General features: G+C 34.4%; 1 protein-coding gene across 3 annotated transcripts in view; it reads left to right on the top strand.

Annotated features, from left to right (window-relative positions):
• The window catches only part of LOC128998514 (talin-2), a 131,338-nt gene that overhangs the window by 86,410 nt on the left and 17,854 nt on the right, over window positions 1-27,074 (top strand). For 2 of the 3 annotated variants that reach the window (XM_054424683.1, XM_054424684.1), the window contains exons 31-41: window positions 47-368; window positions 952-1,186; window positions 1,476-1,646; window positions 2,580-2,725; window positions 3,272-3,398; window positions 5,141-5,260; window positions 7,687-7,833; window positions 8,460-8,688; window positions 9,128-9,252; window positions 10,528-10,653; window positions 26,682-26,798. In XM_054424683.1, coding sequence (XP_054280658.1) covers window positions 47-368; window positions 952-1,186; window positions 1,476-1,646; window positions 2,580-2,725; window positions 3,272-3,398; window positions 5,141-5,260; window positions 7,687-7,833; window positions 8,460-8,688; window positions 9,128-9,252; window positions 10,528-10,653; window positions 26,682-26,798 — 1,865 coding nt within the window. Of the gene's footprint in view, window positions 1-46; window positions 369-951; window positions 1,187-1,475; window positions 1,647-2,579; window positions 2,726-3,271; window positions 3,399-5,140; window positions 5,261-7,686; window positions 7,834-8,459; window positions 8,689-9,127; window positions 9,253-10,527; window positions 10,654-18,164; window positions 21,551-26,681; window positions 26,799-27,074 lie in introns of those variants that run through there. The other variant, XM_054424685.1, reaches the window with a different exon arrangement.

Genomic DNA, 27,074 nt, shown 5'->3' with positions numbered 1-27,074 from the left:
TAAACAAATAAGCTTGTTTATCTTTAGTGTCTATGATGTGTTTCAGCCCTGGACTTGGACTATTCTGAACGCAACCGCAAGTCATGTTCAGCAGCTACAGTGCCTCTGTTGGATGCTGTGGAGTCACTCGTGACTTTCGCTAGTTCACCAGAGTTTGCGAGCCAGCCTGCACGTATAAGCGAGGCCGCCCGCGCTGCTCAACAGCCCATTGTTGAGGCCGGATGTGCAATCATTGACTCCAGCTGTGTAATGGTCAGTGCTGCCAAGAGTTTGGCCGTTTCACCAAAAGATCCTCCTACTTGGCAACTCCTCGCCAATCAGAGCAAGAGCGTCTCTGACTCTATCAAGAAACTGGTCGCTTCCATTAGGTAATTATAAGATTTATTAAAATATTGGTTTTGCAACAGTAGAAATTGTTAAATATGCTTGATCAATGCTTGGTAACTTACTAGTAAAAAATAAACAAATATGTCATGAAAATGTGTTGTGCTATTAATGAAAAGAAATATTTCATAATATTTTAATGTTGAATGAAATCCTTGCTCATTTTCTACATCATCCAGCTTATGCATATATTTAATCAATTTATTCCAGTAAATACAGTTAACCTACATCATAATATTAAAATGCATTTTGTTAAAAGGAATTGAGACAAATCAGCTTATTATGTTACATTTTGACACAATAATTGTATACAAAACTAAATTCAATCAAAAATCTTACCACATTTCTTTTTTTTAAAACAAAGGATAGTCCATGATAAAAGATGTTTACTCGCATGAAATTCATTCGTAAGGTTCCCATGTTCCAAGCAGACATATTTGGTTTCAGTAGATATGCCATCTCACGTGACAATATATAATTTCTTTCATATGACCAGACATATTGAGTTTTTTCTAGACTTATCAAAATGATGTAGCATTCTGCTGCTAAGTTTTAAACATGGTTTAGGGACAAGGCGCCCGGACAGAGGGAATGTGAGGAAGCCATCACCAAGTTGGGCCAGAGAATTACGGAGCTGGACCAAGCAGCCCTACTGGCGCTGTCCCAGAATCTGCCTCCGTCCAGGGACAACAGTTTACAAGGATTCGCTGAGCAGACAGACAGTGCTGCGGCAGAGCTCTCCGACCGTCTAGAGCCTCTCCGCGCAGCTGCTAAGGCGGAGGCTGAAAACATCGGCCATGCGGTTAGTCCCACTACTTACATACAAGAATAACTTATTTTATGTAATGCAGAGAAAATATAATGATAATGTATTTAAGAATACATTGACCCACTAACATCAACAGTGTCTGTAATGAACAGGAATGGGTCAGTTTTGAATTAGGCTGTCAGTTGAGGGTTTTGCCAGTTTTTCCCTACAAAATTTATAAACAGCAAGTCTTTTATGTACTGCAGAAAAAGTACAAAACTTATAGAAGAGTAAACTAGAATGCAGTAGAATGATTGATTAGACTTGCTATTAACTTTGCCAGGTGGAGAGACTGGTTGTCTATTGTGACCCTCTCACTGCTGGATCTATCGGAGCAGCCTCCAACATGGTCCACTCCAAGCAGCAAATGATCCTCCTAGACCAGACCAAGACAGTTATAGAGTGTGCTCAGCAGTTGCTCTACGTCACTAAGGAGTGCGGAGGAAACCCTAAGGTAAGTCACCCTCTGAGTTCAAAAATCAATGAGTAGCTGTTACTTATTTTGCTGAAATATCAAACACCCAAACAAAAATCAACCATGATTGCTGTATGTTAGTAGAAAAATATATTTGATTGTGTATTACATGTTGATTTTTGTGTATGGGGCAGTTTATTCAGGCTATTCGGCGTTTGCACGAACTAGAAACACCCACAACCCGACGTGGGCAAATACCTTTGCTCACATTGCATTGTGGGTATTTTGGATTTAAGATAAGATAAGATTTTGGATTTGGGTAAGATGCTTAAGAAACTTAACAAATGAAGGGGAATAATAAGAGATTAATTGCTCAAAGGATCAGCTGAAAATACGGCAAATAACTTGAGAGCGTTTAAATATAGTTCATAACCACAGTACTAGTATGCTACTAGTACGGAAAACACACACTATGATAAGTATGATTTAACACATTGACTGCTGAAAATGCTTATAATTGCGTTCCATATATGCCAAATACACACAATAAAGCAATCACAAATTCCGTAATAGTCGACAGATCGGGGCAAGGTGAGCACACAATGAAATGGGGGAATGTCCTATGCGCACAAGTGATACGAACCTCCCAGTAACTGCTGAGCTCACACTGAAGCAAAAAATACGAGTTGGATACGGGTGCTAATCCGCGACTTATGCGGCCTATGTGTTAATTTATTTGGCAGGAATACCATATCATACTGGTAGTTTGTCTTTGTGTAAGACTTTTTCATGGAAAATAAATTTTCTATCCGCTAATAAAAACCTGCACAAAATAACCGTATTCTGTTGTGCAAAGTTTTCTGTGTACCTTTAAGCCAATTGAGTAATGTAAGGTAAGCTAGCTCTATGCATTTAAGAATAGAAAACTTCTTAAACAGCTTCTAGTGTTGACTGTGGAGTGTTATGTGGCAGGCAGTGAATATCCACACGGATGTTGACGAGTGTGTGGCGGGGACAAGGGAAGCATTGGCGGAGCTAACGGGGACGTTGGCAGAGCTAGCGACCCAGGCTGGAGTTGTAACAGGCCTTATGGACTCCATCTCCAGAGCAATGTCCAGGTAAATGAACATTCAATAAATGTTCTATAAACTGAAATTTTTCATTCAAACAGGTTCATAATAAAGGGAAAGTCTCTCAGTTCAACACCAAACTAAAATAATAATGCTCAATTAGTACTTAAGTTATATATTACAAGAGACAGGCAAAATAACAGTTTGAATTAATGGATTTTTTTGTTTCTGTGGAATCAGAAATGTCAAAAGTACAGCGGTCCTAGAGATAGATCTTACCATTAGAACTACAGTAATATCTACTTCCTTATGTACTTGCTTGAGGATACTTGCTGGAGGGTTGAATATTGTTACATTTATTAATAACCATAAAAATAACAGTTAAATCTTCAAAGAAATTTATTTTCTTTGAAAATAAGCTTTAATATTAATTAACAAACACTTACTCTTCGATTTTTCTGGACTAAATTGAATATTTTTATTCTTGAATGTTGTAAATCAGAAAAAAGTATAACTAACAATACTTTTATCCAGATAAGTAAAATGTTAAATGAATTATAATTTATTAATTATATTGCATGAATTGTTTTCCAGAGTACCAGATCCCAACACTCCGTTCCAGCGCCGATCCTTCATTGCTGATTCTGCAGAATCATTCGTTGACTATCAGACTAGGATGGTTGCTGCTTCAAAGGAGATTGCCCGGCTATCACAGGAAATGGTAATCAAGAAACTTTGTTGCTGATTATTAATATATAATTTTTCTCAAATGCCATCATGTAATATCTAGCCTTATCTTTGATGGGTTGTTTCTCGTTATTTATTTATTACTCAGTACAGGATATACCCATTCAAACACTTGGCTAAATAAACCCCAAAGAAAAGGCTTATATGGTTGCAGCATCGTTTACTAAACTGTTGTAAATATCTTCCATTCAACTGAACAAGTTGACAAATGCTGTCTATGCCACTTTGAAATAATAATACATCAAAACTAAATATTTTACATATTATTTTTACGAAAATATTTTCTTGATCAGCATTGTACGTGTTATTAAATTACCTGAAAGCACAAAAAAAAACATCAAATAACACTTATAATAATAAATTTACACTTATACTGTTTAATCACAAATATTTTTTTGCTATGGGTATACACAGTTTCTAGGTCTAACTGTGGACCAAAATTTAAACTGGGATGAACATGTTGATAAACTCCTTTCAAAATTATGCTCAGGACTATATTCACTCTCTAGAATGTCTTATTTTTGTAACCATAAAACATTAAAAAACATATATTATGCTAATGTCCATTCACATTTATCCTATGGTTTGTGCCTTTATGGTTCAACTACAATAGCAAATTTGGATAGGATACTTAAACTTCAAAAAATAGCAATAAGAATAATTTTGAAATTAGAACACAACGAAACAACCAAAAACAAATTCAAAGAACTGAAAATTTTAACGGTATATGGCCAATTTATTTACAACACAATTATTCTAGCAAAAACCTGCTTGAGCACCTCTGAGACAAATCATCACCCATACAACACTCGGCATAAAAAATTCCTTATTTCAAGTAAACATAAATTAAAATTCTATGAAAAAAACTATCCTATATAGGATTAAATTTTTTTAAGCATCTTCCTAATGAAATCAGAAATGAACAAAGCAGGAAGAATTTCATGAGAAAACTAAAACTTTATTTAGTAGAGAAAGCGTTCTACTCCCTGGAAGAGTATTTTTCCACCTCCCCTCTTAGCATTAATAATTAATTAAGTTTTGATTATTTTCATTTCCTGGTTCTTGGTTTTTAATGTAGATAATGATCCAAGATATGCAAATTTGTAAATTATTAATTTAAGATAGATTTAGTTGACGCCATTCAATGTACAAAACTGTACTTTATGAATAAAGCAAATTTGATTTGATTTGATTTGATTTGATTTGATTTGACTTATAATAATAAATTTACACTTATACTGTTTAATCACAAAAGTATTTTAGCTATGGGTATAAAATTAAATTACGTTTGTTTTGATTGCTAATACTGTAAGGGACTTAAGGACATTCATTACTGAGGTATTAAACTTTCCCTATACTACATATTTTAAGGAAGATCTCATTGTTGGTGATTTCTGGCCTAAAAAGAAGTTAGTAATTATGTATGAAAAAAAATCAATTCTTGCTTAAGAAACAATCCATTGGGTTTTGAGGGTCTAACAACAAAATAGTACGATTTATCTGTTACTTGTCCTCTGGTCTTATTACCAATAAGTAAAGCGCATACTGTGCAAACTATCCCGATTTCTATACAAAAAAATGAGCGAGAAATATGTTGTCAACATCTGTGCATTCAAACGAAACCGGAAGAAACACACATCAAAGAGATTTCAAATTTGCTGATAGAATGACAAGTCTACTAGCAGTATCTTAAGTCACTCCTTTAATCTATTCCAGGTCAGTAAGTGTGGCACCAATTCTGGCGCACTAGGTACTCTTGGAGGAGAGTTGACGCGCCATTACACTCAAGTAGCTTCAGATTGCGCCGGCGCTGGTGCCAGTTCTAGCAATCCTGAGGTAAAATACAAGTTCTCTGGCTCTAGAGCATATTAATTTATTATTTTGCAAATTTATTTATGACTTGCATTGCATTACACTTGACTTCAAGAAATACAGGTACCAGAACTAATACTTATTATGAGCTACAACAACTATAGATGTATGTAAATTAACGGAATTGACTGTAAGATTTTGTATGCAAAAATAAGGAAGCAAAATAATACGGTATACAAAATGTGTCCCCCTAATAAGTGTGTCTTTCCTGTACACCATTCTTCTTTTCGCCTCTCCCATACTAAAATGTTTACTTGATTTAGGCCTATTAGAAAATTGGCTTAGTCATATACTCCTTGTCGAACATAGTCTTCTGTTGTTTACCAAACTAGAAATATTCACTGTAAATTTGTATAAGATACAATGTTCATTGTTCATCAATACATATTACAAAGTAACCTACAAGAATTTGATACTATAGAAATCATATACAACCATAATACAAGAGGAAAGCTGGGACTTTATATTCCAATGCATAGATTTGTCAAAACTATATCATCTTACAACCATGATTGCATAATAGGGATGAGGTTTAAGTTCCTATAATATGAGAAACCTAATTCATTCTCACACAATAAATAATCATTCGAACTTCAGTGAATTTTGGGTGCTAAACCAATGTATATGATAAATGCCAAGTAAAGAATTTTAATTTTGATATAGAGACTGTACCAGCTGTGTTGTGTTTAGGTAGCAGGTAGACTGTCTTCTGCTGTGGTGGAGCTGGGTCAGGCATGTATTGATATAGAGACTGTACCAGCTGTGTTGTGTTTAGGTGGCAGGTAGACTGTCGTCTGCTGTGGTGGAGCTGGGTCAGGCATGTATTGATATAGAGACTGTACCAGCTGTGTTGTGTTTAGGTGGCAGGTAGACTGTCGTCTGCTGTGGTGGAGCTGGGTCAGGCATGTATTGATATAGAGACTGTACCAGCTGTGTTGTGTTTAGGTGGCAGGTAGACTGTCGTCTGCTGTGGTGGAGCTGGGTCAGGCATGTATTGATATAGAGACTGTACCAGTTGTGTTGTGTTTAGGTGGCAGGTAGACTGTCGTCTGCTGTGGTGGAGCTGGGTCAGGCATGTATTGATATAGAGACTGTACCAGTTGTGTTGTGTTTAGGTGGCAGGTAGACTGTCGTCTGCTGTGGTGGAGCTGGGTCAGGCATGTATTGATATAGAGACTGTACCAGCTGTGTTGTGTTTAGGTGGCAGGTAGACTGTCGTCTGCTGTGGTGGAGCTGGGTCAGGCATGTATTGATATAGAGACTGTACCAGCTGTGTTGTGTTTAGGTGGCAGGTAGACTGTCGTCTGCTGTGGTGGAGCTGGGTCAGGCATGTATTGATATAGAGACTGTACCAGCTGTGTTGTGTTTAGGTGGCAGGTAGACTGTCGTCTGCTGTGGTGGAGCTGGGTCAGGCATGTATTGATATAGAGACTGTACCAGCTGTGTTGTGTTTAGGTGGCAGGTAGACTGTCGTCTGCTGTGGTGGAGCTGGGTCAGGCATGTATTGATATAGAGACTGTACCAGCTGTGTTGTGTTTAAGTGGCAGGTAGACTGTCGTCTGCTGTGGTGGAGCTGGGTCAGGCATGTATTGATATAGAGACTGTACCAGCTGTGTTGTGTTTAGGTGGCAGGTAGACTGTCGTCTGCTGTGGTGGAGCTGGGTCAGGCATGTATTGATATAGAGACTGTACCAGTTGTGTTGTGTTTAGGTGGCAGGTAGACTGTCGTCTGCTGTGGTGGAGCTGGGTCAGGCATGTATTGATATAGAGACTGTACCAGCTGTGTTGTGTTTAGGTGGCAGGTAGACTGTCGTCTGCTGTGGTGGAGCTGGGTCAGGCATGTATTGATATAGAGACTGTACCAGCTGTGTTGTGTTTAGGTGGCAGGTAGACTGTCGTCTGCTGTGGTGGAGCTGGGTCAGGCATGTATTGATATAGAGACTGTACCAGCTGTGTTGTGTTTAGGTGGCAGGTAGACTGTCGTCTGCTGTGGTGGAGCTGGGTCAGGCATGTATTGATATAGAGACTGTACCAGCTGTGTTGTGTTTAGGTGGCAGGTAGACTGTCGTCTGCTGTGGTGGAGCTGGGTCAGGCATGTATTGATATAGAGACTGTACCAGCTGTGTTGTGTTTAGGTGGCAGGTAGACTGTCGTCTGCTGTGGTGGAGCTGGGTCAGGCATGTATTGATATAGAGACTGTACCAGTTGTGTTGTGTTTAGGTGGCAGGTAGACTGTCGTCTGCTGTGGTGGAGCTGGGTCAGGCATGTATTGATATAGAGACTGTACCAGCTGTGTTGTGTTTAGGTGGCAGGTAGACTGTCGTCTGCTGTGGTGGAGCTGGGTCAGGCATGTATTGATATAGAGACTGTACCAGCTGTGTTGTGTTTAGGTGGCAGGTAGACTGTCGTCTGCTGTGGTGGAGCTGGGTCAGGCATGTATTGAGATTGTACGGTCTGCAGGAATGTGCCAGGCTCTACCAGGAGACACTGTTGCCCAGAGAGATGTTGCTGATCACGCCAGAACTGTGTCTGAGAAGGTAAGGTTGGTATTCAGAGAGATTCTGAAGCTCTGTACATTTTTGGCCATTATAACTGTTGTTTCCTAAACTTTTTTAGAAATTCCATTTAGAAACCAAAATTAGTATTAGAATCTGAGTCCATAATGCAACCTAGCTATGTTATAAAAATCAAGATATAATTGAGTTTAACTGTAGGCCTACTCAAACTGCAAATTTATCATTGCACAATTAATTGTTCTGATATGGCATTGGTTAATGGTTACACATACTTTTTTTTCTTTTTATCAAATTAAAATATTCTCACCCTTTTAATTTAGTTTATTTTTAGCCTATATTCATTTTTCAGTTATCTTTGAGTCTAGTTGAAATCCATCATATTTAATTAATCTTAAAAATATTTTTAACCTAGAGATTAATTTCAGTAGTTTTGAATATTGACTCTTTAAATTTACGATCAAATCTTAGAACCTAAACTTTTCCAAGTATCAATAGTTTTGACTTGTCACTGCTACATTTACATGAAATTATAATTGTTTTATGTCCCTCCTTTGACGAAGACTTTCAATTTTATTATTTCTTAACAGCCCCTGACAATTATCAACATGAAGTTTTCTAAATTTTATCGTCTGTATTGTATTTGACAGGTGTCCAAAGTACTTGCAGCTCTACAGGCCGGGTCTCGTGGTACTCAGGCTTGTATCAACGCAGCTAGTACCGTCTCCGGCATCATCGGTGACCTAGACACTACCATTATGTTCGCCACTGCTGGCACTCTACATGCCGAGAACGATGACGAGAAGTTTGCTGATCACCGAGAGAACATCCTCAAGACTGCCAAAGCTCTGGTGGAGGATACCAAGACACTTGTTGCAGGTCAATTATTTGCTACTTAGATTGTATTCTTGAGAGTGTAAGAACACATTCCCGACATTTTGACATTACACTATGGACTAGGCGTAAAATTAAGGTAATTCTTGAAAACTGAACATTATAATTAGGTAAATAATTTGTATGGAAATCAAATGAATCAATCTTTGCTATCATATAAATGTTATAAACATAGCACAGTTACACAGAAGGTGACAATGTCTTTAAAATTAGCAAATGTATATTTATTACAACAGCATAGGACCCAAGATTGACCCAAGGCAGACTGCAAGTACCCATCTCCGAGTCTGATGCAATATCATCAACCCCAACACACTCCTGACGAATAGGATCATATATTGTAACATAGTCACCGAACTTAAAAGTCAATGTTTGTACCAACATCTGGCACATGAGGTTTAGGACTGACATGTCTGTTGTGCAGGTGCTGCGTCCTCCCAAGAGCAGTTAGCTGTGGCAGCACAGAACGCAGTGTCCACCATCGTACAGCTAGCCGAGGTGGTCAAGTACGGAGCTGCATCTCTAGGCTCCAACAACCCTGAGGCCCAGGTAACGTTTAACATTTTTATATGTTTTAACATATTGAAAGATTTATAGTTAACACTTCAAATACTGATGTCACTAATTTATTTACTAAAACATCTTCCATATCATAGTCAGTGAAGTTATTCCTAGAAGTATCTAGCGATTTAATACAGTGTCGACAGATATGTGGCATTACTGTAGGGGAAGTTGCTCTTAGACAAATTTCAACTTCTTTTTCCTTCTCCAGAATAAAGCCATCCACATCAAAGCAAACCTCAGACAAGAGGCGTGTCAATACATGGGTCATGTAGGACTCAAGGTAACTTCGATAGTGCCTCAGCGTTACGTCATACCTTTCTTGTAGCGAATTTCATACTGATAGGCCGATAAAATTAAAACCCAGCGCTGAATACCCGCAGCAGCTAGTGTTGCGATACATTTGTCTGGATTGAGCAAAAATGTGAGAGAGCCGTGATCTGTCACCAGAGTGAATCTCCCTTCCTAGAGAATTTTATGAAATTTGAATTATCAATACCAGTGTTTCCTTCCTTATCTGACTATATTTCACTTCTGCCTTGGTTAGAGTGTGATTTGTGAAGGCAATTTGACTTTCAGTTTCGTTAGGTAATACATATAATGTTACCCACCATAACCCCCGTAAAATTTCCTATAGCTTGGACATTTTTAACCCAAAAAAATCTTGGGTTTTAATCAAATCTAATTTTAGCTCATATTTGAATTTCGTAGGTTTATTTAAATCAGAATCGAGAATTTATCTCATAGAGTCTGAACTGGAATCAGAACCAAACACCAATTCATGGAACAAAACCAACCCATACCTAATTAATACGTAAAGATTAAATGGTATTGAGGTCCCAAGTCAACCCATCCTGGGATCAACAAAGCAACATTACATTTGAAGGCAAGAATACTTAATACTCAACTACCCAGTCCATTGAATCAAACAGTAAGTTTTCACAACGTTATGGTCTGCAGATTTTTGATTGTGTGTTTTTGGCTAATACACAGTCTGGATTGGGTGTGGTTACAGATCTTGGTATACACTACACAGTCCATCTGTGCTGCCCAGTCTCTCATAGTATCAAGTTTGAAGATAAATTGGACCTATTTGGTTTGTGAATTGGCATCTTTTAATTTTGAAACAAAATTACATGTATGTGACATCATTACAATTGGGTGCAATATTTGAACCGTCTGATCTCAGTGTTTTTATTAGACCTAGTCAGAATTAATTCAAGAAGCAGTTTTAACTTCCCTATTTTTCCTATGTATCCACAGGTGATGCTGATTAATGCGGTGAAAGATGTTGCCTCGGCCTTAGGAGACTTGATCCAAGCGACCAAAGCAGCTTCTGGCAAGAAGATCAACGATCCCTCGATGAACCATCTGAAGGAGTCGGCTAAGGTAGGCTGTATTTATCACTCCGTAATATTTGCACTTGCATTGACTGTTGTCTGCTTTACTTGCTAGTCACATTCTTCAGTACTGTATGTTTAATATTGTGAGACGCAATATTTGTAGTGTGCTTTATAGAAAAGATATTTCCGATTGATTATTTTATAAGAACGTTTCACAAATATTCTATTAAATATTATATTTATAATATTAAAATAATTTAATGAACTGTTTTTATAATAGAATATTTCATTACTAGGACCGAAATTGGCATTTTCCGACTCGCACTCATGTTTCATATGTGAGGCAAAGACGAGCATATCTTAATGAATGGCATTTAAAACAACAAAATAAGTGCATATTCAAAAACAGTATTTCAGCCCTCCTGAAAAATAAGAAAAATGTACTACTTTAGGGGATCGACGATGTGAGGGTTATTTTCACGGACGAGGCCTAGCCGAGGACGGGAATAATGGAGCAAGTGTCAGAAAATAGCTTTCGGTACGAGTTATGAACGATCACGACGCAAAAATACCCACATACAGAATAACATATCTTAGTATAATTAAATTAGTTTTATACCACTCTTTATCATTGAAAATAGACTTCCCAACATTCATATATATGGTTTCATAATTGTAGATTTTGTAGATGAATATATTAATAAATACATCGTCACTTAACTTTCTTTAATTGACTTACCATTATTTAATTTGTACCAATTTCTAATCTTTCTGCATTCCTCTTCTCATCTTTCCCGTGATTTATCTGATGAAAGGTGACTAGTTACCTGTGAAGCTGTTTTCATCAAATCATCAGTAATGTTAGACATATTTTGAGCAATTTCAAACATGCACTATGCTAAAAACACAGCAAAACAAACTCATGCCTGTTCCTATATAGATTTAGATTGTGCAACAATAAAAACAGCTGATTTAAATCAACGAACCTAACAAAACACTAGCGCACATAGTGGATAAATGGAGAACTAATTGAGAGCGAGGCAAAGTAAATTTAGAGCGCGGGAAAATCAGCTGATCGTTTTTCCTCGCTCTAAATTAGAGCTTGGGAAACAACTACTTTCTTTTCCTAGAGTTACCTAACAATGTACATGTTCTCTCACTGATTTTAGAAAGCAAAGTGGCCAATTCGCTCATCAGTGAGACAATGTTAACATTGTCTCACTCTAATTACTTTGTCTCACTCCAGATTTGCAACGTGAAGGCACGAAATAGTGAGCGCGTAACATGCAGACAAGGTCGTATGCGCGCGAAATACGTTGGCAGCACTGGCTGTAAATCAGCTGCTAAGAATTCTCTCGAGTGAGTCAATTGCTCCCTTTGCTCCTTTGCTCAGCTTTGCTCACTAGTTGCACAAATAACTATTCATATTAGCTGTTATCGAAAATAGTTTCTTTTGGTAAGGAGTGATGGAAAAAATTTATTTGCGTCAGTTATTAGTCCTAAAATTTGGAAAATATTGGGAATTTTACATTATTGAATCAGTGTAAAATACAAAATAAATTAAATACTTCAGACGTCATTGTCATATCCTAATAACTGAAACTAAATGTATGATACTTAAACTAAAATACAACTTACTTTAACATTTACCAATTGTTACATTCTCAGAAATTTATTTTTCAAAAATATTGTTCAAACTCATTTTCATATGTTTAAAGTTTAAATATTGCAAATTCTAAACAGTTTTTTACATCCACCAAATAGTCCCATGAGTATTAGTTGTATTTGTTTACATGTATTGTCGGGAAAGCGACATTTTTAAAGCTTGAAACTTTGTTGACACATAATTAAAACACATACTTTGGATTTTAAAAAGTATTCTGTGTAAATTATAGTCTGTCTTAGAGTTCTGTGAAAAAAATGCATACCTAATTATGGTTTGTAAATAATTTTATTTAATTAATTAAATAGTATCAGTAGTGAAGTGTGAGAAGGTATTTGAAAATGGACTATTTATTAGAATTAATCAAGTACTTGGAACCCTTGAATGTGATCCAAAGATCAATTTTGAAAGTAGCTTTTAGAAAAAATAAAAGGTACTCCACTGATGCGCTATTCCGTTAGACGGGAGTATTACCAGTCAGACATATTTTCATTAAGTTTCTTCTTACTCACACATTCAAAAACTCAAACACGATCCTTACAACAGTCACACATCAACACTACACAAGATATTCACACAATGTTGGAATATCTGTCCCTCAGCTACATAAGTCAGTTCTAACTACCAACTGTTTTTATGTTGCTCAGATTCTATATCGAAATCTAATTCAAAAATATAATATTCAGTACATTTTTAGTTTACCCTCAATCCTCAATACAGAAATTCAAAAAAACAGATGCTTGTTTTACTGCACACAATTACCTATGAAGAGGCCGAAACTTTGATCAGACCTAACCATACTTGACCCTGACTAAACAATCCTTGACCCTTCGACCCCCTCGCCCTCAGAATGTCTTCTGTCTTAGATTGCACTGGCTTTGGTTGTTATTGCCGACATTCTCTCATTCGCTAAACGATCTAGTTTAAATTAACAAGGCTTAAAAATCTTCCCAATTTTAGTGTGTGCCCTCAATTTGTTTAGACTGATAACAGCCAGGCCTACGCACAGGCACCTGCCCATGTAGGCCTATCCCATAAGTTAGGTAAATTTTATCTTAAAAATTTTGTACTCTAATGTTGTATAGCTACTCTCTGTTTTAGTTTATAATTCTTGGGATAAATAAACGTTTTTGATTTCATTTCACTTAATTGGTCATCAATTATAAATTACAATAAACCTTGCAAGATATAGTAAAACATTAAAAACATTATATACTTAATAAGGATATATCACAGTTACAATACAGTACCTCTCAATTTAAACATGCATATAAAATGCTTTATCACAGACATTACGATAAAATAAGTCTTTGTTACATGAGGAGTTTGTAAACCTTTAAATTGGCTCCTAACTTTGATTGGTGGGGAGTGTGTGTCAATAAATTACTCAAGAGTTTTTGGAGTAGGCTACTCTTAATTCACTGAAAATCAAGCTGAGTAGTTGGTTAGGGGCACATAAAAGGTACATCATATTGTTGTCATGACTTTCTTAATCCCAATCCCATTCAACGTGTTATCATGAATAGTTTGACGATGGCTAATAAATTTTTGTATCTTAATTTGGAATTTTTACTACTGAAACATCAGATCTGCCAGTGGGAACAATTTACTGCACAGTACTTAACTTATTAATGGTTGGGTATTTGCATTTTTAACCAATCTGAAATCATATTTATACCTTTTAATATAGTTTTATTGTTATTTTATCTTTCTATTGACACAACCATACGCATATAACATTTTGAAATCCATCATAATATGCTGTACTCATTCTCAAATCATCTGACATTTAATTTTCGTACCTTATCTATTGTTTTTATGTTTGAATATTCTTTTTTTATTTATATTTATTATTTTGCCTCCTGAACTGTTATTCAAAGTATTATCTAGGTTACGTACCTTATACAGTCAAACCGTTCTGAATCCAGTCACTAAAGGACGATGCACATTTTAGAGCTTTAAAGCCCTATCTTCAGGTCCATGGATACTTATTAATACATCTTGCAGATTCGTCAAAATTTGAATATTCTTGCTGTAGATTCTTATTTTTGTTTAATATGTTGTTTACTGAAATCCTACAAAACCAAATTATGGTTGTTACTTTGCTATTTTTATAACTGAACCTCATGAGATGTCCCTCAAGATGTATATTATTAGCCGTTCTAAATTATTACTATTATTAAGCTTAGGTGTGGACCATTTGATTCTTATGAAGAACTTCCAAAGCTTAGTCTACTCTGAAAATTTATCTTAGCCTAAAATAAACTGATTAATATGTTGATGTTAACTTTGAGACTGAAAAGAAAATAATTTTATTATTTGTCTTATTTTGTTTGCTTGATCTTTAGAAGGAGCTTTGTTAGAGTTAATAAAAATGAAGTGGAGACTGCTAAAAAGGATGCTCATTCAGGAATTTAGGATCAACCTGGGCTAATTTTCCTCTCCTATTATAAGCCAAATTGTAAATAAACTTTTTTCTTCAGTTTATAAGTAAAATTCAAATACTTTTCTTGTTTATGGGTTTTTAAACTTGTGTTATAAAACTTTACTGGTTTTTAACACGTTGAGTGGTATCTATTGCTCCTATCGGCCTACATCTATAGATGTAATCACGCCAATCCCACTACATTAGTTCAGTATGAGCTCAGCAATTTCCGAGGAACGTCATAATCGTTGCCAGCCTGTAGCTTAGAATGTGAGCTTTATTTTGTTGTAGGTTAGTACTAAAATTTCCCATAAAATCCCGTCTGGCAATGCTTTTGTCCCAGTTTTGGGGATTTTCTCTCTTCAAGCCAAATTACAATGACACTGGATCTGTATCCAGGCAGTGCTGCTACCTTTGGCTGTTTCAGTGAACTACGTCCACTCTTGGGTAACACGCCACAATCACTGCTATTCTTTTGTTTTTCGTCAGATTTAAATATTTGAATGTCAATTGCGTTTGCTGTTTCGGTGGCACACCGAGGCTTCGCCTGGGCCTCGCCGCCATTGGCGAGCGTCTGTATGAATGTATGCCACACTCAACATGTTAACAGTTTATTCTACTGATCAATCATTGATGTCTCGTTTAATTAACCTCTATATGACCACTGTTGTTTAATGTACCACTATATGACTTTTTGTGTAACACAATTTATCTATTTCCTCCATTTTGAATGAAAATGATTGTGGGCTCTATATCAAATGTCAACTCTACGACATGGTTAAAACTAATTTTAGCGTCATAAAAATGTATGGTGTAATGAAAGCAAATTCTACAAACTTGACTATTGAAACCAATAATAAACTAGACGCTACTTGATTCAACTTGATACGCGAGTATTTCCATCCCATACTCAACTCGACTCGACTGAAAAACACATTATCCACCTATCTCTACAACTTCAGCTTCTTAATTGTGTTATTGTGGGAAAAAGATTAGAGATGGATTACCAATACTAGAATAAACATCGCTTAACATTTTATCCGAGGAACCTCTGTTTATATAAGGTACTCATGTATTATTTTAATTATTGCTTTTTCAGAAATTAAATTTTCCAGGTGAGTCCGATTGTCAAATCATTCTTTTTTGCATGTCACGAAAAAAAACCTACCACCATCTTATCAAGATGAATTAAGTAGTCAAAAAGTATAGTTTACGGTGTTAAAAATTTACGAAAAATGTGTTGGACAGATTTATCATTATTTTGTTAAATTCACGATGTCAACCAATTCCATTACAGAAATATCCCCATCAATGTAACTTCTAGTATTTATAGTCAATCTCTAAAGGTGAATAATCGGAGCATTATCTTCAACTGTCAGTCATCACCACATGGTCTTAGCTACGCGCCAAACAGAACAATTCTCATGCACTTTATAAAGCCATTTTCTTTTCTGTTACCAAGCAGTTTGGTCTTCTCATGTTTGTTTTGTTTTATCATGTGACAAAGAATAAATATTGTTCAAGATACAACATTAGGCTACCATTGCAGCATGACAAAGATAAATAAAAACACTGTGATTAAAATATTAATGGTGTGTAAGTATCGGTTTATATTTATTTTTTAAATGTTAGATAACACATATTTTCTAAGATCAAATCAAATCAAAATTTCTTTATTTCGTATAAAATAATCATTTTTACAGTTTTTACAAAATATCATATTACAATAGAAAGATTGTAATATAACTGAATACCTTAAAATATAGGAAATTAATGCTAAATGGGAAGAGTCTCTGTCGTCAAAAGTTTATTGTATTGCATGAGCAAGAGGAGTGACTAACTCTAGGGAGCGACTAACAGCCGACCAATCATGTATCCAGGGCTTCTATCTTTTCATCTGTCCCTTTATTTCTGCCTTACTCTCTGTCTCTTTTCATTAAATCTCACTCTATCAAACTTAGCTTTTGTTGTTACGCAAATGTTATAATCACCGTGTATTGAGAATGCCAAAAACTGTTGTTTTACTAAAAATAAATGTTTTTGTTTAGTTCTTTCTAATTAATATTTACTCTAAATTTTGATTACAAAAAACTTAGAAATACAAATTTTGGTTATTTATGAAAAGGAGAAATTTTCAACATACTCTACTAATTCTGCTATTTATTTTGAATTCTAGGGTGGAATCTGTTCCTATTTTAATATCGGGTGTTAAAAAAATAATGGTGCAAAACTGTTGAGGTGGATTTTCTGTTTGCCTCAATTAAAACAGCTGTTAATAAGTTTTTAAATAAGACAGCAGTTGTTATTAGGAGCATATTTATAAGTCATTGTATTGGGTTGTGTTTTGTTTTGGCTACTTGATTTACTGTGACAGACTATATGGCTTCTACAAAGCAATAAAAGACGTTTTGTGTGTCAGAGTTCACTCTCCGACACACAAAACCCCTTTTCCTGCTTGATAGTAGAAATGTAAGAAACATGTTTATAACATACATGCTTGTTAGTCAATTAGCCAAGATAAAAAATAACCATATCAAAACAAACTTAAACATGCTCTTTCCATTGTTGGAATTATTTAAAGTGGTGTTAATCAACGCAAACAAAAAATTCACCACGTACTAATGTTTAGTTTAGTACCATTATTTTGTAAACACAAGGTCTTTAATTTAATTTGAAGACAGAAATGTAATTATAAATTAAATTGTTTATCTAAAAAAATAATAATAATAAATATTTAAACTGATCTTATAAATCTATAATTATAATAAATATAATTAAATGTGAAAATATTATATTTAAAATACCATTTTAAATAGTCATTTGTTCCTTTTGGAACATCATTGGTCTTTGAGGTTTTCTTGATGAGTTTATCTTAATTAATATAAAAATAAAGTGTAGAATAATGTTTTGATTTTTGCAACTCAAGCTTCTTTTAGTAGTGAATTTGCTTAAGGCAGAGAGACAGAGAGTTAGACATCAGAAAACTGCATTCATTATTTTGTATTAAATATTAAGTAATTATCCATATGAAAGAAGTGTGTGTGATTATATAATGTGAGAGAGTATATATACAAGTGAGTATGTATGCGAGTGATTGTATATATGAATGAGTATATTTGTGAGTCTGTACATGAATCACACAAAATTGAGTTTTGCATTGAGAAGTATATCATTAAGTTTTTACCTACCAGTCTGAGAATGATTGTGATAAGAGTCAAGAAGTGTACGTATGAGTTATGAATGATTGTTAGGAGTCAAGAAGTGGACGTATAAGTTATGAATGATTGTTAGGAGTCAAGAAGTAAACGTATGAGTTTATGAATGATTGTTAAGAGTCAAGAAGTGGACGTATGAGTTATGAATGATTGTGTTATGAGTCCAGAAGTGAACAAGTTTCAACGTACGAATCTGTGTATGTTTGCTTTCGCCATCTAGCTTGTCATGTTTCTCATGATATTCTCTTCGCTAGGAACATGATTGGTTGGCTGCCTTGCACCGAGAGGAAGATCTTATTCGACTTTTAGTCTTCCAGAACCTAGATCGCCTCGCTCATGCAACAAATCATATTTCTTCGGTGTAGACATTTTGCTTACAATTTAATATATTTGTATTTGTACTTGCTGTATACTACTAAAGAGGGTGTATTTTCACAGTATATTGTTTCTGTAATGATTTACATTGACTGAAGTATGTTATTAATTTAAGGTATATATTTATTTTGGTGTGTTGCAAGCTACTTACATATACAGTATAACTCCAACTATCCGAAAATATTCGGACTGTACCACATTAGGATACAATATTTGGATAGTTGGATTTTTACCTCAATTTGTGGTTTTAATTTTATTTTACGCGTCTGCAAAGATTTAACAATTAAAAAATTCAAGCTTTTGCCGCAACGGCGGAGTACATTGATGAAGTTTTTGTAACCGTGGGGAACGATGATGATGTCCACCATACCCCAAAAGGTGTTCAAGATTTTGCTGCAATAATGGCAGACAATAATCATGTCTACACAACCGCTGGAATTATTCAAGATTTTGCCTCGATCATGGAAGCCAATGATAATGTTTTCACAACCGGGGAGGATGATGATAACGTTTTCTTGACCACAGGAGACAATTAATGATGGTTTTCTGTATCCACTTCAGACAATGATCAACAAGACCTCACTCAATCAAGACAGATCAAGATTACTGATAAAGATTTTCAAAATTCAAGATTTTATCGGGATCAAGGAAGACGATGATGATGTTTCCTTGACCATGGGATGTTGACCTCGGGAGATGTTATGGATTGTGCCCTGATCACGCTTCTGCCTTCTCTAATAATCATTCTCATTACTTAAGTTTTATGTTTCTCATATTCTTTCTGTAAGTGATTCGGATAATTGGAGTTTTACTGTACCTCTTTTGTAATTGAATGTATAGTACCAATACTTATTATATGTATTCCCTATCTCATCTAAATGGCCAAAGCTGTATAATGTGTTGTAACAATGATAGATACATGGTGTACAAGCTTGTAGGTATAAAGTTTGGAATTGGATTGGCAAGTAAGATGGTTTTAGGTAACTACAAATTTTAAATTACAAATTTTTTCCATTAAATTATTTTGTTTTAAACAAAAAATAAAGTAACTACAAAATAAAGGCCAACTTAAAACTAAAAATAGTTCCTAAGTTTGATAATGTGCCAGAATTTACCCATATAGGAGAATTGTTAATTTTGAAATTTGACAAGCTTGTACAATGTGGATCCTGAAAACCCTAGAATCAATGTTTTTCAATCTCAAGATAACCAAGATTAACAAAGCTCTGTTGAATCCCTTTTAATGGCACATCGTCGTATGTAGCAAGAAAATCGTACTGAGGGTGACGATCGAATTTTTGCACAGACCAGGATGGATATGCATGGATATTGAGACAACCGAAGAACATGGTCACAATTTTCCCGAGATCGCAGAGACAACAATGGTGTTTATATTTTTGTTTGTAAAAATTGTACTAAAATTCATGATTAAGATTACTAGCCAGTAATGGCTGTCATTGTAATGGTTTCAAGGCAGTTTTCTGCTTGCCTACATTCCTCACTTTGTCATCTGCAGACAGTCCAATCCATCAGTTCGGTTAATTTAGCACTAGTAAAATATGCAAGATATTTCTTTAGATTTTCAATATGCCACTATTTTATTTAGTTATTCGTACTGATAATTTTTCTTCAAAAATATTTATTTTGTTTGTTAAGGGAGGTTCCCTATGTAGTTTTACCATGGGTATAAAATATTTATTTTGTTTGTTAAGGGAGGTTCCCTATGTAGTTTTACCATGGGTAAAACTGTAGTTTTGGCCGAAATCTCAAATATTAGTTTGTGTTTGCAACCCATTAGAATATTTACATTCTTTATTAGGGTACAGTCCAAACCCTGTTCTTGTTACTATATAATTTTGACCTTTTGTTGGATAGTAATACTAATTAATGTCACAATGACAAATGGCATATGGGTTCATGGGGTAAATGTTGATTGTTTTCAAATGTTTTTCCTCAAAACGCATAATGTTTCATTTATTTGCAGCGGTTCCAAAACAAAATTTCTTCTCTAAGGTTTTCTAACAATTTTATATGATTAAAAATGGACTTCGTTTGTTGGATGATGTGGAAGGTACTGATAATATTGCAAAGAGTTGAAGACCTAACCTAACCTAACCTATTGTAAAATATCAGTACAATCCAATTGATTTTGGTCTATAGTTTCTTTTAAGTACAACTAATATACACACCTTTAGGTGTTTATTAACTTCCAAATTAGTTTTACTTTGTATACTACAAGTAGACTTTACATCCTATTGTACAATTTTAAACTTTACTGTTTTATTTGATAGTCCTTGTTCATAATATCAGAAGAGAAGCAATCATGTACAAAGTATACTGTTTTGATTGGTTAAATTAAAACAATTTCAACGTTGGTGAAATGATGAGAAGAAATAAATAGTGAATATCATAGTAAACTACCAGACAGGACATGCTTATACAAAGAATAACCAATCTTATAAGCATGTATTTTGTGAATATTGACTTGTTTTACTACCGTAGTTATTCATCAGGATATATTTTGTGGTTGTACATGTTTATCTATATACAGAGGTACTTAGGTCTAACAGTCCATCTTAACCGTCGTATGTAATTACTTTTTCAGTATTATTACTTTTTTCAAAATAGATAAATTTATATTGATCCATTTATGCTAAGTTTTTTTTTATTTTGTAATAAATTATTTGCTAAATTAATATATTTTTCAAATCATTGCATGGGAGTGTTAAGATTTAATTATATGATAAACATAACTTTGTGTCATTGTATTAAATTTTAAAGTTGAAGTGCCAATAGAAAATTCTATAAATAGTTTTTCCCAGAATAATAAAATTACAAGATGTCTCTGGAATTAAAGCAGGATGTTTCCATCGTATTAATGGTTTCCTTTCTAGTCATATAAAAGAGTCAATTTTTTATATACATTTAATAATATTAGTTCATGTTTTTTCTTTGGAATGAATTCTAAGACTAAGAACAGTAAATGTTTAAGTATTATTTATATAATATGGAAAGTCTGGAACCGACTTAATATACTTTATATTAATTTTGTTAGAAGATTAAAACTTGCTTGTTAAAAAAAAAAGCATAATTGCACCAGTTGTGATATGGCCAGAAAGCTGAGAGAAAATAATTAAATGGTAATTTAACTTGAATCTCTTAAAAAATGAAGTAATAACTCTTACTCTTCCAACTTTTTTCAAAACTATTAATTATTGGAGGTAAATAGATAGTTTTAAAGTCAAGAATAAATTCACAAAGTTTAAATCTTCTATCAACATTAATAATTTAATTATTAGGTCTATTCTAGACTTTTGTTGTTTATTTAATACATATATTTATTATTTTGTTAATCAATTCTTTTTTAATTTCAAAATATATGAATTTATATCTAATTATAGTTGAATGAAAACTCATGGAAAGGTTTCAATTGCAAATATTCATGGTTTTCACAATTAGACTTTGTTTATTATAATTTATCAATAAATTACAGTATATATTTTATGTTGATTTATTTCCTCTACAATTCAATCTAACATTGCTAACAATTAGTTTATTTAAAAAAAATTTAATAAGTGCTGGTTATTAATATTACTAAAAATGTTTATACTTTAGCATTTGTTAATAATGTTCAGCCATCATAAATAAAAATTGAAACCAACAATTTGTTTAGCTATTTATAATATTATTTCATAGTAACTGACATAGTGTCATTACAGTAGAATTCCAAACAACAAAAACGCCCTTAACTAGATCTAGATTATCCGTAATGCTCAGCAAGAATTTAAAATATCCACAAGAATGGCAACAATGTTCTTGGGACTTATGCTAAGATAATTGCAATTTTTCATTTTAGCGTTGTTTTACCAGTTCACATAAAAAATATAAAGTACACATATTTCCCTCAAAACCAACCTTAAAATAACAATTATTCAAAACTAAAACCAAAACATTTTCAAATTTGAATTGAAAAACCAAAATCAAATTGTCAAACAAACTATCATTAGGAAAATATCAATGATCCAAAACCCTTGTTTTCTAGAATAGACTGCAATTGTAAAAGCGACATAAAAGAAATTAGAAATAAGAACTAAACTAGAAGCTATAACAATGAGGTAGGTGAGAACAAATTAAAATATTAAAGGATCGTCTTATTGGATGGCTCATTCTCAGAAAAAAACCGGGGCACCTGTACCTTGTCCCTCTTAGGCCAAGACCTCAGCCTGAATGTTTCCAGGTAGTAAATGAATTTTGTTATACCTCCATAACTCTTTATATACTTCCATACTTACTTTAATACTTTTCAATGAAATGGCGACCATACAAAGTAGGTATGTTAAGCCAAGTATGAATGGAGATGAGTGTAGGATGAGTGGCGCGATCTTGTAGTCTTGTTAGTGACTAAGGCCGACTTATTCCTTAGACACAGCTGTTAATTAATAGCCCATACAGCTAATGGCAACTAAAGGACCTACAGTTTATACAGTAGAACCTTGATAACAAGACTCTCATAGAGATCATAAAATAAGACTTGTTATCAAGGATGACTTCTAATCGAGGTTTGCAATAACATGTGGTTAGGGGTCAAATAATTTCATGGGGATTTGAAAATGACACTTGTTATCAAGGGTGACTTGTTATCGAGGGTCTTCTTATCGAGGTTCTACTGTAATGGAATCCAAACCACATTTTTGCCTTGGTATATTCGAATTGGTCTAATTTTCAGGATAGTGCTGCGGATAGTCGTAGTACTCACTCGTGCGGACGTTAATCCGCACCAGGGAGTATCGCATCCACAGTGCATGCCTATAAATATCCACAATTCGTAACCTCCTAGTAGCTGGATTACAGGACGACACCACCTGTCCCAGTTTTATAAATTTCATTTCATAACTCTGGGATTTTTAAGCGTCCACAGACAATCTTTTGGGACACCATGCCCTCACATGACAATAAACTGAAACCCGGTTTTCCAGAATGTTTGGACACCATATTTTATAAATCATTAAATAAGCATCTTATCATGACTAACTGACTATATTTGCCATTACGTCCACTAATAAGTGAATTTGATCCAATTATGCATCTCAATTAGTTTAGCAACAGCAAAAAGCAGGTTACCTGTGTAATTTGTGTAGATCAAGTTAGGTATTGTTCTCCCTGAATTGTACTGAAATACTGTTTCATATTCATACAATGATTTGTTTTAAGTTATAGAAAGATGATAGGAAATGGTTTAGAAATGGTCCAAATTGTTCAAAAATAAGCTTCAACATTTTTATCCATCTCGCTGCCTGCATGTGAAATTCCTAAAATATAATAAAACTATTGCACATAATTCACTCTTAGCTTGGAGTGGAAAGGCTTACAAACACCACACGATTTTATAGAATTTTTTCTAATATTCTAACTTATTCATAGTTTGTAGGATTTTTAGTGACCTAAGCCTGCTATCATCAATAAAATTCAAAAAACCTGGGCCCTTTTGCTCTGTGATACATCATATTCATAATTTTACTGGAGTGATTCTTTTGTGTCTATTTCTAGTTAATGCCTGTTTCACCCTTATTATGTTTAGGCCAGAAGAACTTTATTTCAGATAGGAGCTCTTTGTAACCCATCACAATAAGCTGTTTATGTTGTTACATTTTCACTCGATTATAAAGCAGTAACAGTCTTATCCGAGCTTGCCACAGCTGATAGACAAGATTCTACTGTACCATCAAAACTAAAATTACTTAGACAGTGACGAATAAAAGTAATGACTGTGCATCTAATGCCCACAATAAGGTCTAAAGAAAAATGATTCATAAATAAAGAGATATGAGGCTCATAATCTCTTGAGTTTCGTTCACAAAAATAGGCTTTTTTATCTATTTCCTTCCTTCAAAGAAGTCACTATTCATTGCATGAGTACATTTAAGAAGTGCTCATTAGTTATTGGAAATATGTGTATGCTGGAGTTATGTAATGCAAAAGGTCTGAACTTAGTTATTAATTTAATAATGTGATAAATTTAGTTTTTATTATTCAGGTAAATTTGTCAAGTGTTATATTTTTATGGTCTAAGAAGAAAATTATCTTTACCTACACAAAACTAGAGTTTTGCAAAGAATATTACAGTTGCTATTATTAAGTAGGCCTACGGGGTGTCTCACAAAGAGGTTGTTGTTTTTTAACTAGACATTTCAAACACGCTACTAACGTGAAATTCTACAGTTACACTAAATCACTAAATACATGTATGAAAAATACTTCCAAATCTAATTTGGTTTTGATGAATGAGAAAAAAACCGTGATGTAACGAAATAAGAAGAAAATTGGCAAAATAGTATTCTAAGCGTGATTTAAAAAGTGCATATAAATGAAATAAGCATGTCAGTTTTAATGAAGAGTTATAATTCAAATTAATTTTATTTACGATTTACCACTCTCTTATCTATTGTTACTTTAATTTTATTTACTTAAGCAACATTTTAGGAATATCTAGAAAATTTTTAAAAATTTTTTCAAATAAAATTACTTTACAAAAACACAAGCTTATTTTTTTGTTCTGTCAATTTAATCTTGGTCAGATTCAAATGGGACTCGGAGGTGGTTTTTTTACAAATATGTTTGTTGCAACTGCAGTTTCAAGTTAGCGTGTTCAATGTGTCTGGTATATTACTTCAAATAAAATAGCAATTTCTTCGTGGAACGATCACCCCTATGTCAGTAGCTATTTCCAAATCACCTACAACAAATTGCTAAATCCTAAATAATTGCTATATTTTATATTTATCTACCTTGTAGTTTGCTAGAGATTAGGGTGCTGATTAATTATTTTACGCCACACTACATTATTTTGACGAACTTCCCACGCAAGGAATTAGTCCAGAAAACAGCTGTTTGCCGCCAGCTTATTCAAATGGGGTTTCATTGCGTACTACTGTGCTGCAATGAGTTTTGCCGGACACCAATCAGCTGATTATACCGGTACTGTATTTAGGTGGCAGTGAGTAGTTATAAACAAAAACATAACCTCTACCTCTCTTAGAGGTTATGACTAGTGATTTTTAGTCCTTTAGTTGGTGGAAATAAGGATTTGTACGGATTTAGTAGTATGGCGTAAACTATCGTACGTAACTCGTCCAAAATGTGTGTACCGGACTCGTATGGTAATCCCGTACTCGACTTCGTCTCGCACGGGAACGACCACACTCGTCCGGTAAACACTTATTTTCAGGACTAGTAACGTAATATACTATTACATCCCCAAACTGTGAGCTTCATATGTACACTTGCTGTTAGATAAACAGCTGTTTTGTTATTGGCACCTTACATTGTTTCACTGCTGTAAACCTTAAATTCTTGACTACTGCAATTGATTTGTCCCTTATCATATTTTTATCCTTGTATTTTGGTTTATTGAACTGAGCAGCAATAATTGCATTTTTGTTGTTCCCCAGTAGTCAAAGTATATAGCTGTTTGATTCAGCGAGTTTAGCGTAGAATTAAGAGTGATGTTTTCATGTGAGTGTGTATTTAATAAATTCTAGAATGGCTCATCAAAATTTATATACTGTAAATGAGGAAAACAAATTTTAAAAGTTCTGTGTGGTACTATTTCTTAACTATGATCAATAGCAAAGTTGCCCAGTGTAAAATTTGTAACTCCAGTTTAATGTGTGAATCATAAATTAATAGAATCCCAGAATCGGTTTAAACAATTCCCATAATCCCGGGATAGGATTGAATCCACTGCCTGTCGCTCGCTGCTTACACCTACTGTAGCCAACCTCTGCAGAATTACAGGTAAACAAATAGGTCCCGATATCAAATCAATGCCGCCACTAGCGCTCGTAACACAGCTGAGGCCTTAGGAGTACTTGTGGTAGAGACAGTAGGGGATGTAGAGTCGGCGTCTGAAGGTCAGGAGAAACAACAATAGAACAGCACAACATGACAGCTAGTGTGTACATTTTGAGAAGATACTTATTTCGGAATAACTTATATGTAGCAGTTCATAGTGTCAAGTTTGTATTCATTCAGTTTAGTTTTATACATTTTTTCCTAATTTTGGCCTCATGATGGCTCCGCTCCGTCTATGGTGCTATCTCTGTAGGTATAATACCCGCCTAATACTTGATTAACAACAGTAATATGGGTATGAGAGTAAGTGATGTCTATGACAAAAGGAAAACAGTAGGTGACAGAAATGAACACTACCATAACACCTGATTATTGAATACAGCCTCACAAAATATGACTTCAGATTTTAACTGTAACACAATTTTTACATGACTGTGATATCTATAGTCAATGCTGTCAAGTAAAATTACCACTTCCGTGTATCATGACCAATCAATTTTCTCACGTTTGAGTACAAAGTTACCCAATTTGATTGTTGGTTGTAGGTGATGGTGACCAATGTGACGTCGCTACTCAAGACAGTCAAGGCAGTAGAAGATGAACATACCAGAGGAACCAGAGCTTTGGAAGCCACGATTGAAGCTATTGCTCAGGAGATCAGAGTAAGTACTTCTTGTTGTTTCTCTCTTTCTGCAGGCACTGTATTCATTTATTTAACTCTCATACAAACAATGGTAGGGAACTTAAAAGCAAAATTGTAAATGCAAATTTATCTTGAGTAAATTAAGTTGGCATCTGAGTTGTTATAAGCTTACTTTATTCAAAGTTCCCAAGTGGTGGATGCATTCAGTGTTTATATTAGATTCGCTGGGTGAAATAGAGAAATTGGATAGTTTCTAATGATTTACCACCCATATCGTGGTTTGTTTTTCACCGCA

The sequence above is a fragment of the Macrosteles quadrilineatus genome, unplaced genomic scaffold (genome assembly GCF_028750875.1).
Source record: "Macrosteles quadrilineatus isolate MER2022 unplaced genomic scaffold, UCM_ALF_1.0 Scaffold_7__1_contigs__length_78375512, whole genome shotgun sequence".
Taxonomy (NCBI): domain Eukaryota; kingdom Metazoa; phylum Arthropoda; class Insecta; order Hemiptera; family Cicadellidae; genus Macrosteles; species Macrosteles quadrilineatus.
Note: the sequence above shows the minus strand (reverse complement) of the source record. Positions and strands in the feature narration are given on the sequence as shown.